Source organism: Siphateles boraxobius, unplaced genomic scaffold, assembly GCF_051911475.1.
Source record: "Siphateles boraxobius isolate OS27281-9 unplaced genomic scaffold, OSU_SipBor_1 119, whole genome shotgun sequence".
Classification (NCBI taxonomy): domain Eukaryota; kingdom Metazoa; phylum Chordata; class Actinopteri; order Cypriniformes; family Leuciscidae; genus Siphateles; species Siphateles boraxobius.
Genome location: NW_027508721.1, coordinates 4,383,990 through 4,399,986, shown reverse-complemented (window position 1 = coordinate 4,399,986; position 15,997 = coordinate 4,383,990). Strand labels below are relative to the sequence as shown.

Sequence of the window (15,997 nt, the reverse complement as noted above, 5' to 3'; positions counted from 1 at the left end):
TTTCCTTTTGGAAGCTGTCAATCAAAAATGGAACAATACAGTCTAGTGATCCCAGTATAACACTCTCTTTTTAACACTCCATACAGTAGCAGCTTGTGAATTTGAAAGACTTTGACAAGCCGTATGGATTATAAGACACTTTGAGCCCAGGTGAAAAGACAATACACTTTTTATTTAATCAGGATAATAATAAAACATTTGAAGTGCATAACTTACTTATAAACATTTCATTCAGTCCTTGCTATTTACAATGATGCTGGCAAACTCAAACTGATTGAGCGATGAGTTTTAGCGTGTTCTATTGCAGTGGATCTCCCCATAACTTGTTCACTAACATTCATAAAACAATACACTCCCTCTATACAGAAGTGACAAACATGGCTTGGTTACAATATATGGGCGAATGAACAGCCATCAGGGAGTCTGACATGAAACTTTTTCCATCCATTGCTGGTCTTTGGGTTTCCTAATGCTTGAAGAAGCATCATAAGGATAGCTGCGTAGAGGTTCCTCTAGAGTTGTAAAACCTGATGGAGAATAAAACAAATAGTTTAAATCCACAATGCACGGCTATGGAATGGATCTTTATGTGATCTTTGTGCAGCTTTTCTTTTAGACATTGATTCTATATATGTGTGTGTGTCTGTTTGTGTGTTTTGTTAACTCCAGACTAGCTCTGGCTCATTGTGTGGGGGTCACAGAGTAAAGGTTAAAGGTGACAACCTCTCCAGAGTGTCTGAAAACAGTAGGCGGCTCCGCTAGGCTGTCACAGTGAATGTGTGTCCTCGCAGATACAGTGTCACGCATATCACCATTAACAACATGTGCTCATGGTTCAATGATCGGGTCAAGATAAAGAAAACGAATGTACTGTAATATATACACATTATAATTCATATTATAATACAATACAATTTACTAGATAAAAATGTACTTTAAATACACTTCTCAAGTTCCTATGCACACTATTTATTTATGTTGGTCACAAATGGTTTTGGGAAACATATTTGCATTGTTCAACAAAAGTTTTAATTTAACGACCTGTGTGGTGTTAAAAAGTCATTTTAAAAAGTGTATTATTTTAAGTTATTTTAAATATTTTATGATGGTGAAAGGTAATACGTAATATCAAGATATTTTGTTACAAGTATTTGTAAGAGTTATAAATAATTGGTTTATTTAAAATTCGAAATAATTTTGAGGGGTCAGGTGAATTTTTATGAAAGAACCGACTCTAAGTTGCTCTTTAAGTAACAAAAAGCCTTTAGCAGCCAAAAAACTCACATACATCCTCGTTTAGTATTTTCTCTTTAGTCTGACTACTTTTATTGTATTAATTTTATTTTATCTGACGTTTTAACAGGGTCAATATAGAATAACACAGTACTTCACAGTACTGAGCCTCAGATGTTCTATATATGCTTCTAGCCGATATCTAATTTGAACTAATTAGCTTCTGTCCTTGCTTAGGCTTTTACTAAAAACCTAAGAAATACAACAACCAACAAACAATCTAAAATTTAAAACATTGAAAAAAATATTGAATTAAGTAATGATCACACAATTGATGATCACAAAAACAGTTTAAGCCTGTTTTTTAACGCTATATTCATTTTTTTCTTCAATTATGTCTTTTAAATTCTACTGCTAAACCATTTCATAACTGTACTCCCTTCACTGAAAAGGCCACCAGGTGTTTCTGAAGACTGGCATTACTAGGCGTCCCACCCAAGTTTTACAGTGTGTGTGGCAGATAGTTAAAATGGGTTGAATTTATGGGGGTAGGGCTTTTCTCGTCTGTCTGTGTGTCTCTATGTGGCTATGTAGGTTTCCACTCTTTGTGTGTGTGTGTGTGTGTGTGTGTGTGTGTGTGTGTGTGTGTGTGTGTGTGTGTGTGTGTGTGTGTGTGTGTGTGTGTGTGTGTGTGTGTGTGTGCGTGTGTGTGTGTGTGTGGGGGTGTGTGTGGGTGTGTGTGTGTGTGTGTGGGTGTGGAGTGTTTGTGTTTACTCCCTGTCCAAGAGAAAGTCACACAGCTATAAAGATCCAATAATGTGCCAGCTCATTTAGTGCAGGGTATTTAACCCAGCGTACCTCCGTCTGTTTCTGTTGTGGCTTAGGGCCGCTAGAGATCCGACAGGCGGTTTGTTAATTAATCTGGCCGTCTTTTCTCCAGAACACAAACCAACAGATCACAATGGAGTGGTAAACACCATTCTCAAATGAAGTGCACGCACTTGTTTGTCAAGAATCAGTTTGTGTTGTCAAGGAGTCACAAAAGTAAATTCAAGGTATTTCACGATTATTTGTCAGCAAATACATGCTAGGAATGTCAGAATTTGGATTTGCTAATGATGCTCCCCTTTGATAACTCTTTTTCAATATTTGCCCATTCCTCAGAGTAATAAAAGGGAATAAATAGCCTGCATGTGAACTAAAGTCTCACCTCAAGGGAATGGTACTCTGGAGTGAAGAGGTAGACATCGCTTCTTTGGACAGTGGTGTCTGCGATATTTCCGCCTCAGGTGGAGAAAATCTGGAAAGGGAGGAAAATAAAACACTTCTCAGGGCTATGAACTACCTTAAGTTACTGTATTTATTTATATAGGGCTATATACAATGCAGAACGAGGCCTTATTCGTTCAAAGTTATCTGGCCTTTAATAATGTTCTCGAAACTTTAGCACAAAAACATCTATCATTCATGAACCGTTTTTTTCTGAAACATATTAGTTGGATTTTCGTCTAACATTTTTTCTTTATGTTCCTAGGCCTACCTAATTGTTTCAGAATGTTGAGAAAACATTTCAAAGTAACACTCCCGTAATGTTTGCAAAATGGAATGTTCTCTATATGTTCACATAACAAAGAAATAAATAATTAAATATAAAAAAAAGACGTTTTGAACATTCAGAAATAACGTTTTCATAACTTAACGGGAACGTAAAAAATGTTCTTAGAACATATTTTGTTAGCTGGGTTAGTTCAATGTAGATTTTTTTTTTTGTTGTTGTTGAATTTAGTTCTCTGTGAATCTCCTACTATCTACTGTGAAGATCAGTTCAAGAGAGATCAACAGTTTTCTTTTCAACATTGGTTGTAATAATGACAATTTGATATTTTGGGGGGTTGGGGAGCTGTAGGCTACTCCCCACCCCCCACCTCCCCCACTCCACCCCACCCCACTCTCCCCAGATTGGGGTGTTACCTGAAATAAAATCAAAATGAATGGTCTCCCCAGTTGGTAACAAACAATCTGGAAGGTAATATAACAATCAGAGGTCTTGTGATAACGCTCATGTCACTTCCCTCCATAAGCAGCCATTAGATTCTCTCCCAGAAGCGCAAGGACAATGGCACGGTGCGCACGGGAGGAGAACCGGGCGCTTTTATATCTGCCTTTGACTAAAGCTATGCGAACTCCATGTACCTCCCTCTCTTTCTCTCTTTCACCGCAGTCACCCTATGCTAATGCATTATACCTATTGTGCTCAACATCATGACTAACAATGAACGCCGGTGCTTGATCGCCCACGGGCACCAGATTAATTGCGCATAGCCGCCACAGCAGCGGGAGATTAGAGTGTAGCTACTATACACGTAGGCTAAATTACATTTATTTACAGTATAAGAATAGCTATGCCTCAGCGTTTAGATAATCGCAAATCTACCAAAATAGTGGAAAAATAAATTGGTCTAGCGCGTAATTGCGGTTTATTTACAACTTTGCTATATAAGCGTAGACAATATAGGCTATTCATATAGTCCTATAGAACTGTAAAAAAAAAAAAAAACTTTATTTTCAAGTCAAGGGTCAAGTGTGGGCTTAGTGAAACCCAAGCTAATTTCTGGAGTTAAGACTGAACTTTTCAGAAGCGTCAAGCGCCACTTAAAATCCACTCAAAGCGGTGAACCTAAATCAGCCATGACTGCGCACAGACCACTAACCAGGACAGACCTAAATATGCCAACATGATCTTGTTTTACTAATTAGATGACGTTTATCCATAGTGACTCACGGTAGTTGGATAGGTGAATGGGTAAACTGTTAGTGAGGTTTACTACAAACTTTCAGGTATAGGCTATACAGCCTACCCGAATAGGTCTAGGTTACAGCCTATAGCTAATACGAACAATTTAGATTAAAAATATTTTAAAAAGGCATTTGTCTGATACTACTCCCCGTGAACAACAAGTCACTAACGATAGGGCTATTTGTTTTACAAACCTTCAGTACACAAAACTTTATTTCGACACGATAACTCAGTTTATATAGGCCGAATCAGTCAGATGTTGATTCAGTAACCGCTCTGAGGGGGAGCCATTCGTCAGAATGATTCAAACCATTAAAAGAACCTGTTCATAAGAGTCATTTGTTTGTGAAACTGTGAATCACAATTATTATTTTATTTGTTTGCGTGATGTCCGCAATTTAATAAAAAAAAATTGCCACTGTTTTACTATAAACTTTTTTCTTTCTTTTTTATCTTAAAGCATATATGCCTAGTTCAGACCACGATCTCACAGCTCGGGTAAATTGTTTAGGGTATTATTTTGCTGTGGCTTCAGTCGGGTGCGGTGATTTAAATTCATTCAGTGCGAAGTTATTAGCGCTTGTTTTATAGCGCGAAAAAAAAACTCATACCAATTTAGTCCATCAAACCGATTCAACAGAATCACGTGTGATTCAATACTAAATATAACTTTCTGTAATTATAGGGATCTAATTAAATAAAGTTGACTTGATATGTTGAGCAAAAATCCTATAAGTAAGAAACTTAAAACTGCAGGTAGGCTACACCAGCAAGAAACAGCACTTCAAAAGTCCTTACACTTGTTACTTTTTTCTTAATTTGCACGTGTTTTGATCCAGTGCTACACCACACAAACAGACTTGACTTTTTGCATAACATCACTTTTGTCGATAGTACAATATTTTAATTAGCTGAATTAATATTTTCTTTACCCCAAAAACCAGGTCTTGTGATACCTTGTTTCTCGGCGCTGGTGATGATCAGAACTGTCAGCAGCAGCAGCAGAAGAAGATACAGAGGATGGAAGAATCTCATGGTGATGCTGTGTGAGGTTTGGTCCGCTCCGCTGCGCAGACCCGAGTCTACTCAGATGTGCCCTGGTACCTTCGAGGGCAAATTCTGTGAATATGCCGATAACGGACTGTAGAAATCCTTTTATGTGTCTTTCGGTCTCAGTATTTTTTTCTCGGAGCTCATACAAGATTCAGTTTTATAGTGGATGCGCAGCTGCAGTCAGTTATCACGCTCTCCAACTTTCCAAAGTTTCAGATAGCGATATTCACTTTCTTCTCTCTCCTCAGAGGGATGGATAGGCTAGATAGATAGATGGATGACCCGATGAGTGGGAATGTCCAGTCGATACAATGTAGCTTCACCCCCTCTTTATACAGACAAGAGAAAGGGGGGAGGAGAGGGCACAACAGAAGGAGGGGTATGGAAGACCTAAAACTGGGTGGGGACATTGGACATCACACATACTTTGCACACATACTTCGCATTGCACATATTGACTCCACATGAATTAGGTAAGAAAGCTGGCAGCTGAAAGGACCCCCCAAAACACAATAAGTTTGAAATAAGTGTTGAAATAAGTGTGTGAAATTATACTTAAAATGTATTTGTGGTGTACAAGAGTCCAAAAATCTCTGGTTTGCTTCTTTTTTTGCATGAATTTTGAAAAGTCTTTTGCCTAAATAATATTCAGGATAGATGGATAGATAGATAGATAGATAGATAGATAGATAGATAGATAGATAGATAGATAGATAGATAGATAGATAGATAGAATAGTACACATTAATAAGTAAATAAATTAGGAAAAGTTTGTATTTTAATTATTTTATAAAATTTATATTTTAATAATATTTTATAATCATTATTTAAGCATTGTTTAAACATTTATATAGATATTAGATTTCAGTATAGAAAACAATGCTATTTTTACATCAAATTTACACATTATGCCAACAAAAACGTACAAAAGTACAAATAAGTACACAGCAGTATATTTATTTTCAGCTTTAACTGCGGACAGATTTTTAGTGTGATGTTAGGCTTTTGGAACCCATTGTGTATGTGGATAAAAAAATATAGATTTATATATATTTACATGGTGATAATGTGCAGTTGAGTGTGTCTGTTTTTGGTTAGAGATTAGCACTGGTCAAAGAGGTGTGTGAATTATTGGCTGGCCTGGTCAGTTAGGTGTGTGTGTGCGTGTGCGTGTGTGTGTGTATGTATGTGTGTGTGTGTGTGTGTGTGTGTGTGTGTGTGTGTGTGTGTGTGTGTGTGTGTGTGTGTGTGTGTGTGTGTGTGTGTGTGTGCGTGTGTGTGTGTGTGTGAGTGTGTGCGTGCGCGTGTGTGAACGAGCTGTGAAGTGCTGATTATAGTGTGGCTGTTGGATCTATGAGCTCTCTCTTTACTAATGAGCTACTATTGTACTTCACTACCTTGAACAAAACCTCACAACAGGAGAGCCAGCCTGACACACACTTGCACACTGGCCAAAGTCTGTTAGAGCTAATGTTCACCTTCTTCATCAAAAGTATAGATTTACATGGTCTAATACTTATCGGCTTGACTTTTGCAGGCATAAAATGCTAGTAAATCACCATAAAGTAATGGAGCAAAAAGACAACTCATTTTGGCAGAGCATTAGAATTAGAATTCATCACACAAACCATAAATATAGTTTACATTAGGTTAAGATATAAATGGAGCCAGTGTTAATTCAGGAACACCTCTGTGTGTCATTTGAATGTAAAAGTCGCATTGAATGATGTCAATATGCTCATTTGAGATCAGGTAAAAATGTGGAAATTTTTTGTTGGAGACAATGTTGCAAAGACTATTTACCCTAAAACAGACTGAATAATGGAACTTTCTAATAGACAGAAAGAGTGAGTTTTAGCTCAGAATGGCTTTTCTTTGTGTCCATGCTATTGTTCAGTGATGTGATACAAATCTGGACAGATACCCTAATGTGTTATGGGTCCAGTATGGTAATGTTATTAGATTTACAGATACCCCATGTTGCTCATGTGAGTTATAATGAGCCGGAGTCGCGAATGGTTTGACTGTGCAAGACAATGCGTAAAACTAGTACACTATGCAAATAACATAGCAGCCCCATCAAGCAAACAAACGACAGTAAATCAGATCATTTGTGGGAGTATTTATGTGATTTAAGCAGAGTTATTACTATATTTAAAAAAAAATGCTAATTGAAATGAAGCTGAAATAAAATATAAATATTAGATGAAAAACTTAAAGTAAATGAAAATTGGAAATGTTGCCTTTGCATGTAACTGGAAAATGCAATGTGCTTGACTTTTGCATTGTCAATACAAGATCTTGACCAAAAATATATGCACCTTTTGATGGAAATAAATGTTTTTCCATCAAGAGGTGTATACATTTTTGGTCAAGATCTTGTACTGACAATGCAAGAGTCAAGCACTCTGTAAAGTCTCCTTCAGCACATCCAAAAGACTTTCAATTATTTCAAGGTCTGGACTCAGAGATGCCAATTCATGTGTGAAAATGATTCTTATTGCTCCCTCACAACCATTGCAACACTGCAATAATGATCCAATCATAGACTCTTAAGCATTTGACTAAATCCAAACAGGGACCTTTTTTTTTTTTTTGGCCGGGCAGTGTATGTGTGCGTGAAAAAAATCATACAGCAAAATTATTAAAAATTACACTAAAATTGAAAATAAAGCTAATAGCACATAAGTAATACTAAAACTCCACTTAATAAATTGTGTGTAGAGAGATTTAGAGGTTAGAAGGGTGTGAGTGTGCCTTAGTTGACCTCTTGGAGTGTAAGTGTGTGTTTGTGTCCATAATGAAGTGCATATGTGTGCAAACAGAGTGTGTGAGCCATATGCTTGTCCACTCTTTGACCTTTCTCATGAGTGTGATCATTTATCTCAATTCTTCTTTGATATACTGGGCCTGTCGTGGAGTTTTAGTGTGCGTTTTAGGCTGGTCTGATATAGTGCAGCTGTCACAGATGCTGGCCATCCTTATTAAAAATCCATTTGTGCCAACTGTGTGTGTGTGACTACACATCCTCTGAGCTTTTTTTCATGTCAATTAGGATTAGAACCCAGCATGTAACTAACGGACGAGGTGGACAGCCCGGTACTTCAGTCCAAAGACCAGCTTTATTTGACCCCATGCGAGTGTGTGTGTGCATGTCTGTTGATGGGTGTGCAGATACCCTTATTCCTTTATAGCATTTGCACCAGTGTTTATGTTCCTCACCAGTGCCATGCATTCTGTGTGTATGTATTTTAATTCTCCCCGGTGATTCACATTGCCCCCTGCCACTTATTCCCTCAGTTTAAATATGCTAATGAAGTAGCATTCTTATTCGGAGCCACCTGGCATCCAAGTAGACTGATACCTATAGAATAGAGCGCATGCATGAAAACACAGGCTTGGCGAAGATGTTGGGGTCAGTTTGCTCGTTGACTCGTAATAAAATCACAGACGCAGCATGGTCTAGGTGGGTGTATGTCTGTGACTGTGTGTGTGCGTATGTGTCGTAACGTTTGCTTTATTGGGGATTAGATGTCATTACTTGGATTAACCTGCCTCCTCAAATAATCCCTCTGCTTAGAGACGTGTGTTACTGACTCCACCCGCTGTACCGACACACACACACACACACACACAATCCTGAGGAAGAAATTTAGATGCCTTAAAGTGTAATAAAAAAAAGTTCCAAGACATAGCAACAAGTAGCATATAAAAAGGTAGAGACATGTTACATGTAAACTTGTAAATGTTGACTGTTGAATCTCTGCAGAACAGAGGAATAATTTTCATATGGAACGTGCTGCTTGATCTTTACACACACACACACACACACACACACACACACACACACACACACACACACACACACACACACACACACACACACACTGACCTTAAAAACACCCCTGTCCCAGCAGGCAGAGGTCGAGTCCATCTTTCAGGAGCAAGAGCACATGATGTGTCAATCAGCAGATAGACACACATAAAAAAGTCTGGAAGGGCAGTGAGAGACTTTTGTGTCTTTTAAAATTGTGATGAAAATACTGATGCGCCACTGAACAACACTGTAAAAAAACAAACAAAAAAAGGGGGGTTGGGTACTTCAAAAAATGAATGAATGAATGAATGAAATTGAATGAAAGCAGACCTATTTGAACTAATAAAATGTGGTACTTGTAGTACATCATTTACTTGATCTAAAAATCATTTTTTTTCAGAGAAAGTTAAGGTGTCAATGTGTCTAATTCTATTTATAAATGTATTATATGGTTAGATTATAATCAGGATATTTGAAAAGTAGTTAAGATTCTTTAACTGAATAGAAATTAGTTTTTTTTGGCCCAGTTCAAAGTGAGAGTGTGATTGTTTGTGCCAAGTGCGTTTGTATGATATTGGTTCAGTGTAACAGGAAGTGTTATCAGTGTGGGGCTTTGTTGACTGTTGCAATAGCAGATAAGAGTGGCATTCCCCATAACCTTTCTTCCTCCAAAACTAGATTACTACCCTCCCTTTACAACACACACACACACACACACACACACACACACACACACACACACACACACACACACACACACACACACACACACACACACACACACACACACACACACACACACACACACAGACACACACAGACAATACCCCCCTCTGAAGTTTACAACTCCAAGTAGTTACTGCCAGGAAGCGCATACCCAAACTACTCCCCCAACATACTCCCTTCCTCCAACGTACCCATATAGGCTCCTCATGTGTATATATATATATATATATATATATATATATGTGTGTGTGTGTGTGTGTGTGTGTATACATATACAAATACAGCTATATTATGAAATAATATAGAATATAGACTATATACAGTTGCCTTTTTAAAAAAATACAAACATTTTAAAAAGCTGTACACCAAAGAAGGGAAAATGCCTCTTTTGGTAAGTAGGTTGTAGTAGGCCCTCTTCACATTTTGTCTTAAATTGGTCACTGAATCTTAGAATATGTTTGTATGTTGTTGCATGAAAGAATACCACTGTTAAGGAAAAGTAAGAATACAAATAATTTTTAAGAAAGGCTTGAGAATCAGTGCCTGCATGGTTATTGCGCTTATTCAAGTAAATAGTCAATGTGTACAGAGAATTTAAAAAAAAATGTTAACCAATTTTTTTTCCTCTATGTATTAGGGTGCTTTACCAATAGAGGGCGCCCCGTATTCTGTTTTCATTTCACAACCGAAATGACAATGAAAGTTTTGATTTTATGCAGCATGTCAGTTTTATCAGTAATGTTAATAAATGGTATGGAACTCAACACAGTTGGATTTAAATATCAGAACTATATATTGTGAACTTTATTTCCTTTCAAACTGTTCTCAAGTGTTACACTTGAAATTGACCTGCAGCATCTTGTAGCAGTAACAAGAGCACATGGTCATGAAACTGGACACCATGTAACCTCACTTTCCATATAGGCCTATCATTTGAGACAATGTAATCTATATGAGTGGATTTTAATGCCATGTAAACATTTTAAGATTAAGTGCATATAGGAATGTACTGAGTGCATCTAATGCACTGTCATTTTCAAGATCTTTCAATGGCCATAATCCAGAGTTAGCAGTTAGTTAGCAGATCTTTATATCCAAAGTGATCTTTATATCCAAGGGGTAGATGTCCTGCAGCACAGTGGTGTTAACTGCCTTGCTTAAGGGCACAGTAATGGCTCATATTACCTGAACCAACAATTTTGTAGAAATTTTTAGTGCAACTCTTTCATACTGAAAATGATATTTTATTACTGGCCAAAATACATTTGAAACATGGAGTAGCTATATATAAGTATATAAAATAACAGCAAGGTTGACTACAGAAAATTAGCTAATTATATTTACACTATGGTATGGTTCAAATATATTTTAAAACACATTATAAAATGTTCTACAAGGAGTAATAAAACTGTTCAAAACACTAGGACAGCTTATAAATAAAACTAAATAATGATGTTTTAAAAATATAAATATCCAGAAGTTTTCTGTGCGGTTGTGTTTAGGGGTAGGTTTAGGGTTTGATACAATATACAGTTAGTACAGTATAAAAATCATTATGTCTATGGAAAGTCCCCATAAAACATGGAAAACCCAACATGTGTATGAGACAATATTCTCATTTTTATTTTAAAAGATGTATACAAATTTTGTGGAAAAATAAATATATAACAACTAAAAAGGCATTAAATAAAAATATATAATATAATGCATATTTTTTCACAAAAAACATTCAGCAATATATTTTCCTATTTTAACTGCCATAAGCCACCTCCACCCAAAGATTTTAGATGCAGTTTGCCCAAAATGCATAATGCTTAAAAAAAATTAAGAAATAATTAAGACTCCACCAGAAAGTTTTTAATTAATTACAAATGTTAAGCAGATTTAGGTTGGGAAAGGGGAGGGGTTTCGATTTCAGTAAATCCTCTTTACCTTTCTTTACTGGTTAATTGCTTACTGGGGTCATACATTCAAGCCAATCAGAAATAGCTGAGAGAAATCGCATGTGTCTTGAGGGTGAACTGAAGTCTATTTTCAGACTCAGAGATCTTCCGACACAGTTTGTCAATTGATTTAACTGCATTTCGTGAGCCAGGCCTTTTATCCAATAAGCACCAACAGAGAGATTCTGTATGTCTATGAAGTGTGTTCATGGTATCTCTTGATTGGCTTTGGTGACAACTCTTTTTTTCTTTGAGTTGTTCTTTTGTTGTGTTATCTTCTGCTCTGTCTGAGTGTAGTCATCTATGGGACACACGTATAGACTTTAGGTGTCATTTTGATTTAGTCATTCTTTCAGTGTTTGGGTGAGTGGATAAATAAAGTGTGTTTACCTTGATGGTATGTATTATGTGTGTAGACTGCAGCCAAGCCAAATAAGCACATAATAGTAAAAGCAATGACGATAAAGACCAACTCAAACCCTGTAAATAGAAGATCCATAACACACACACACACTTCCACCCCTACACACACAGAGAAAGAGAGAGACGAAGGCATTATATAAAATATGATTACAGAACATTAAGCAGTTAATTTCTCTCAAAAAGGTTTTAAAAGTAAATGTAGAAAAACAACAATAAGTGTGAAAATCTGAAGCGGATGCGATATGCAGGGCCCTTAAGACTTAAATGCAAGAATGATTGAACAGAGAAAATCCATCAACAAGCTGCATGTACTCAGAATCAATAAACTACAATTAGATGTGGAGTTGTGTTGATGAATAAAGCAAAGGACTGTAGAAGAGCCTTAAAGATAGAGCTAAAAAAAACTACCAATTAATGCAAAGAGATAATGGTTGTTGATGTTGCAGGGCCATGATTAGTAAATTTTCCAAATATGCTCAAAAATAGCCTATTACATGAAGATCATAACTTTTTGATATGAAACATCCACAAACTTAAATTACAGTTTTATCCAGGGTTATTAATAAAACCATCGAATCTGTAATTACACCGTAATATAATATAAAATAAAATCTATTTATTTTATTTCATCTAATTGCCAAGGCATCATTTTCATTTAGTTAACTTGATGTATTAAAATAACTAAAACGGAAGTAAAAATTAATTTAAAAATAACTATATGGAAATTAAAAAAACAAAATATAATACAAATTTGAAAAGCACAACAAAATTACTCAAACTAAATAAAAATAAAACTGAAAATATAAAACTAAAAACTAATTAAAAATATTATCTGTAACAGTATCTCTATGACATCACTAATAAAAATGGTGTCATCATCAAAAAAACATCTATTTCATAGACTTTTAATTAGTTATTGCAAAGTAGCAAAATGTATTATTTTGAAGTCAGCATTTTCTTTTATAGGGCCTTAACATTGTGTAGAGGGAGAAAATGGATTTAAATACCTTGTCTTTCTTGCTTTCAACAGGATTCAACCCATCAATACCAACTCATTCCATTTATACCACACACACAGTATGAAACATGCTTGTGCGTTAGAGACTTTTACAAGCTTCTCAGACAGAGCAATCAAAGTCCACTCCACTTCTTCCTGCTTCCTTACTGCTGGCTATAAACCGTGTCAACGTTAAACCCACTCATACTTAAGGTATACATATGTCTTTATTGTTTACCTGAGTTAGCAGCCGGATCCAGGCCAGGTGAGGAGGTTTCAAGCGCAATAAAGGTATAGCAGCATACTTGTCAAGTTATGTGCACAGCACCACTCATCATATTTGATCCGTATCTGGATTGCCCACGTTGCATGAAATCAGTCTTGAGAGGCCTGCACGTGGACTTAGACGATGAGTGGCTCCTTATGTTTGTTATCTTCACTGCCTTAGTTATAAGAAGAGAACAAGAATGCCACGTCACATCTGAAACTAGTTGAACCCGTTTTTGCTAGTCAAGTGCTATTTGCTAAAGGCAAATAGGCCTACTGCAATGGGCTTCTTGTTAGGGATCTCAAAAAATAAAACTTTCTCGGGTTGTGGCGTGTCCGCCTTGACGATAATTAAAATAGCCCATTATAATTAAAACACTTACGAAAATTAGTCTTGACAAATAAGAATATGACATGAAAATATAGTCACATCAAAATATGACTAGCGAAATAACATTGCTAGATTATCGATAATGTAATGTAATGCAATGTTTTCGAACGAACCCAGCCGGTATTTCAACGTTGATTCACCGGTGAATCAACGTCAGGGACCAAAGTTGAATCAACGTTGGATTATGATTCGATTTTGCAAAACGATTCAACGTTGAAATCGTGACGTTGTTTCACCGTTGATTTCGTGACATTGTTTCACCGTCTTGCAGCGACGTCGAGGTTGAAAAATGATTTTGCAAAACGAAACAACGTTGAAAATGCAACCTTATATCTTATTTTTTAACATTGAATAAACTATAGATTGAGTTTCCTTTTCACTGTACTCTCTGAAGACATGACATTTGTACAGAAAATCAATGTAACTTGCTATGCATAATTTGCAATTTGGTTCAAACGGTGTACAGATCGGTAGTTCAGGGGTGAGATTTTACACATTGTATAGGGGGAAAAAATGTTGGCACTATGCCAGATTTTAAAATAAAAAAACCATTTTGTTAGAATACATATATTTATATATGCTTTTTTATTTGTCTTGTTCAACAGCAAAACTATAATGAAATAAATTGAATTCATCAATTAAAAGCATCATTAAACATCAAAAATTTGGTCTTTAAAAAGGTTCTTACAGCACTACAAGCCAGAATAATAATACATATAATTTCATTGAGTTCAACAGGTCTTTAAAAACGGTCTTACAGTACAAGCCAGAATAATAATAATAAATATATAATTTCAAGTAACATCAACAGATCTTTAAAAAAGGCATTACAGTACAAGCCAGAATAATAATAAACTAGAGTAATATTGTTCAACAGCAAAACTATAATGAAACTATCATTTTAGAAGCCTCATTAAACCCATTATCATTCAAACTTTTTTTTATGTGGGTTTCAAGTAAGTTCTTATAAAACTACATGCCAGAATTATCATCAAGTAACATCTTTCAACATCAGTAAATCACTAATGAACCAAAAACATTTTATTCATTCTTGAATTATATATTGATCTAGAAACAATAATTAAACCTTTTTTTTTTTTAAGTGAATTGAGTCTTCATCGTCTTACGGCCACCACCACCCATCCTCTCTGGTGCATATTTTAAGTATTTTGACATCGTCTCCAATATTTGTGTACATGTTGTGTTGTATGCACTGATGACAGCGTCTAAAGAGAAAAATAAAGACAGTTTAGATCAACATAACTGCTGTATATTTCAGCCCATGAAACATCCTGTGTTTTACTTTTTCACAAAGATAGAATCACATGTAGGTGCATGTTAAGAAATATTTGCAAACATTCTTTATGCGTGAAGCCAGAAAACCACTTTGTTGGTGCTAACTTTTGACTATTGGAAGTAAAAGAGGCACAAACAATTAAAAGACTGCCATTAACTTGTTAAATGATCGATAAGAATTACAATTTGTAACTACTGTAACTAATTTAATTTAATTACATTTGGATAAGCACAACCAAAATGATCACAAAAAAACCAAAACAATCAAACAAATGTCCCACAAATGAGTTGTTCTGCATCCGTTTTCTTTTTCTTTTTTTACTTACCACAGATGATCTGACATAGCAGAGACTGAGAAAATGGCAGCTTCCCACGTTTCCCCTTTAAATTCATCTGTGCCATCAAGGCATTTGAGAGAGTTCTAAAAAACAAACATCCATGTAAATATATATTAAGTACTCATTTATAAAAGGTATCTTTTCCATGTTAAATACATGACAATACATTTGCAACGTCTTTTGCATAGAGCAGAGACATTGCAACGACAGCAAGAAACTAGAGCTTAATGTGTGGCGTAATTATTTATTTTAAATAAATGCAGCAATGTGTGGCATAAATGGTACTTACGCAGACATTGATTTTTTCACCATGTCTACCTCATCAACACCTCCCAGTCTTTTCAAATATGCTTGCTGTAAAGGAGTAAAACAGAACAACAAAAATTACTTGTCTGTAAGATGAACTTGACAATAGAAATCTGACTAAATAAAAGGGTCTACCCCTTCACCCTGGGTTAGCATAATTTCTAACTGGGGTGTAAATTGGACAGTTCATCACGATACGATATCGATTCTCTCAGCCAGCAATACGATATCTGTCGACACCTCAACAAATTCTGATACAATTCAGGGATATATTGATAGATTTATCGATATTTAGATAACCACAAAAGCACTAAACGACACTGAAGCGGCACGAGTAACGTTAGACCTCAATCGACATCTGTAAAAGTAGGCCTCCGCGACACAAATGTGGAAAAGCATTCCCTGAATAT

At 35.9% G+C, this 15,997-nt stretch overlaps 2 protein-coding genes and 2 long non-coding RNA genes across 4 annotated transcripts in view; 1 reads left to right on the top strand and 3 right to left on the bottom strand.

The window, feature by feature from the left end:
* Positions 1-157: 157 nt before the first annotated feature.
* On the bottom strand, positions 158-9,234 carry apela (apelin receptor early endogenous ligand). Its single transcript, XM_077203139.1, has 4 exons — positions 8,976-9,234; positions 4,987-5,344; positions 2,444-2,533; positions 158-527 (listed from the first exon to the last, which is right to left on the bottom strand). Exons 2-3 carry the CDS (start codon positions 5,063-5,065, stop codon positions 2,445-2,447), a joined length of 168 nt encoding a protein of 55 aa, XP_077059254.1. The 5' UTR covers positions 5,066-5,344; positions 8,976-9,234; the 3' UTR covers positions 158-527; position 2,444.
* Positions 9,235-11,226: 1,992 nt separating this feature from the next.
* LOC143712608 (uncharacterized) lies at positions 11,227-13,472 on the bottom strand. Its single transcript, XR_013195042.1, has 3 exons — positions 13,228-13,472; positions 11,960-12,091; positions 11,227-11,870 (listed from the first exon to the last, which is right to left on the bottom strand). It is a non-coding gene; the product is annotated as an uncharacterized LOC143712608 (long non-coding RNA).
* marchf1 (membrane-associated ring finger (C3HC4) 1) overlaps positions 13,061-15,997 on the top strand; it is a 64,528-nt gene continuing 61,591 nt past the window's right edge. Inside the window, exon 1 of the mRNA XM_077204587.1 lies at positions 13,061-13,202. The gene's annotated coding sequence lies outside the window, so the exon portion shown is untranslated. The remainder of the gene's footprint in view (positions 13,203-15,997) is intronic.
* Positions 14,776-15,685, bottom strand: LOC143711543 (uncharacterized). The gene is made up of 3 exons (XR_013194873.1): positions 15,571-15,685; positions 15,270-15,364; positions 14,776-14,873 (listed from the first exon to the last, which is right to left on the bottom strand). It is a non-coding gene; the product is annotated as an uncharacterized LOC143711543 (long non-coding RNA).

Bases quoted from the DNA above. Each gene is read 5' to 3' on its own strand.
- apela (XM_077203139.1), bottom strand. From the start codon at position 5,065: ATGAGATTCTTCCATCCTCTGTATCTTCTTCTGCTGCTGCTGCTGACA. The intron at 2,534-4,986 runs GTATCACAAGAC...CTCCCTTTCCAG, and splicing joins CACCAGCGCCGAGAAACAAG to ATTTTCTCCACCTGAGGCGG.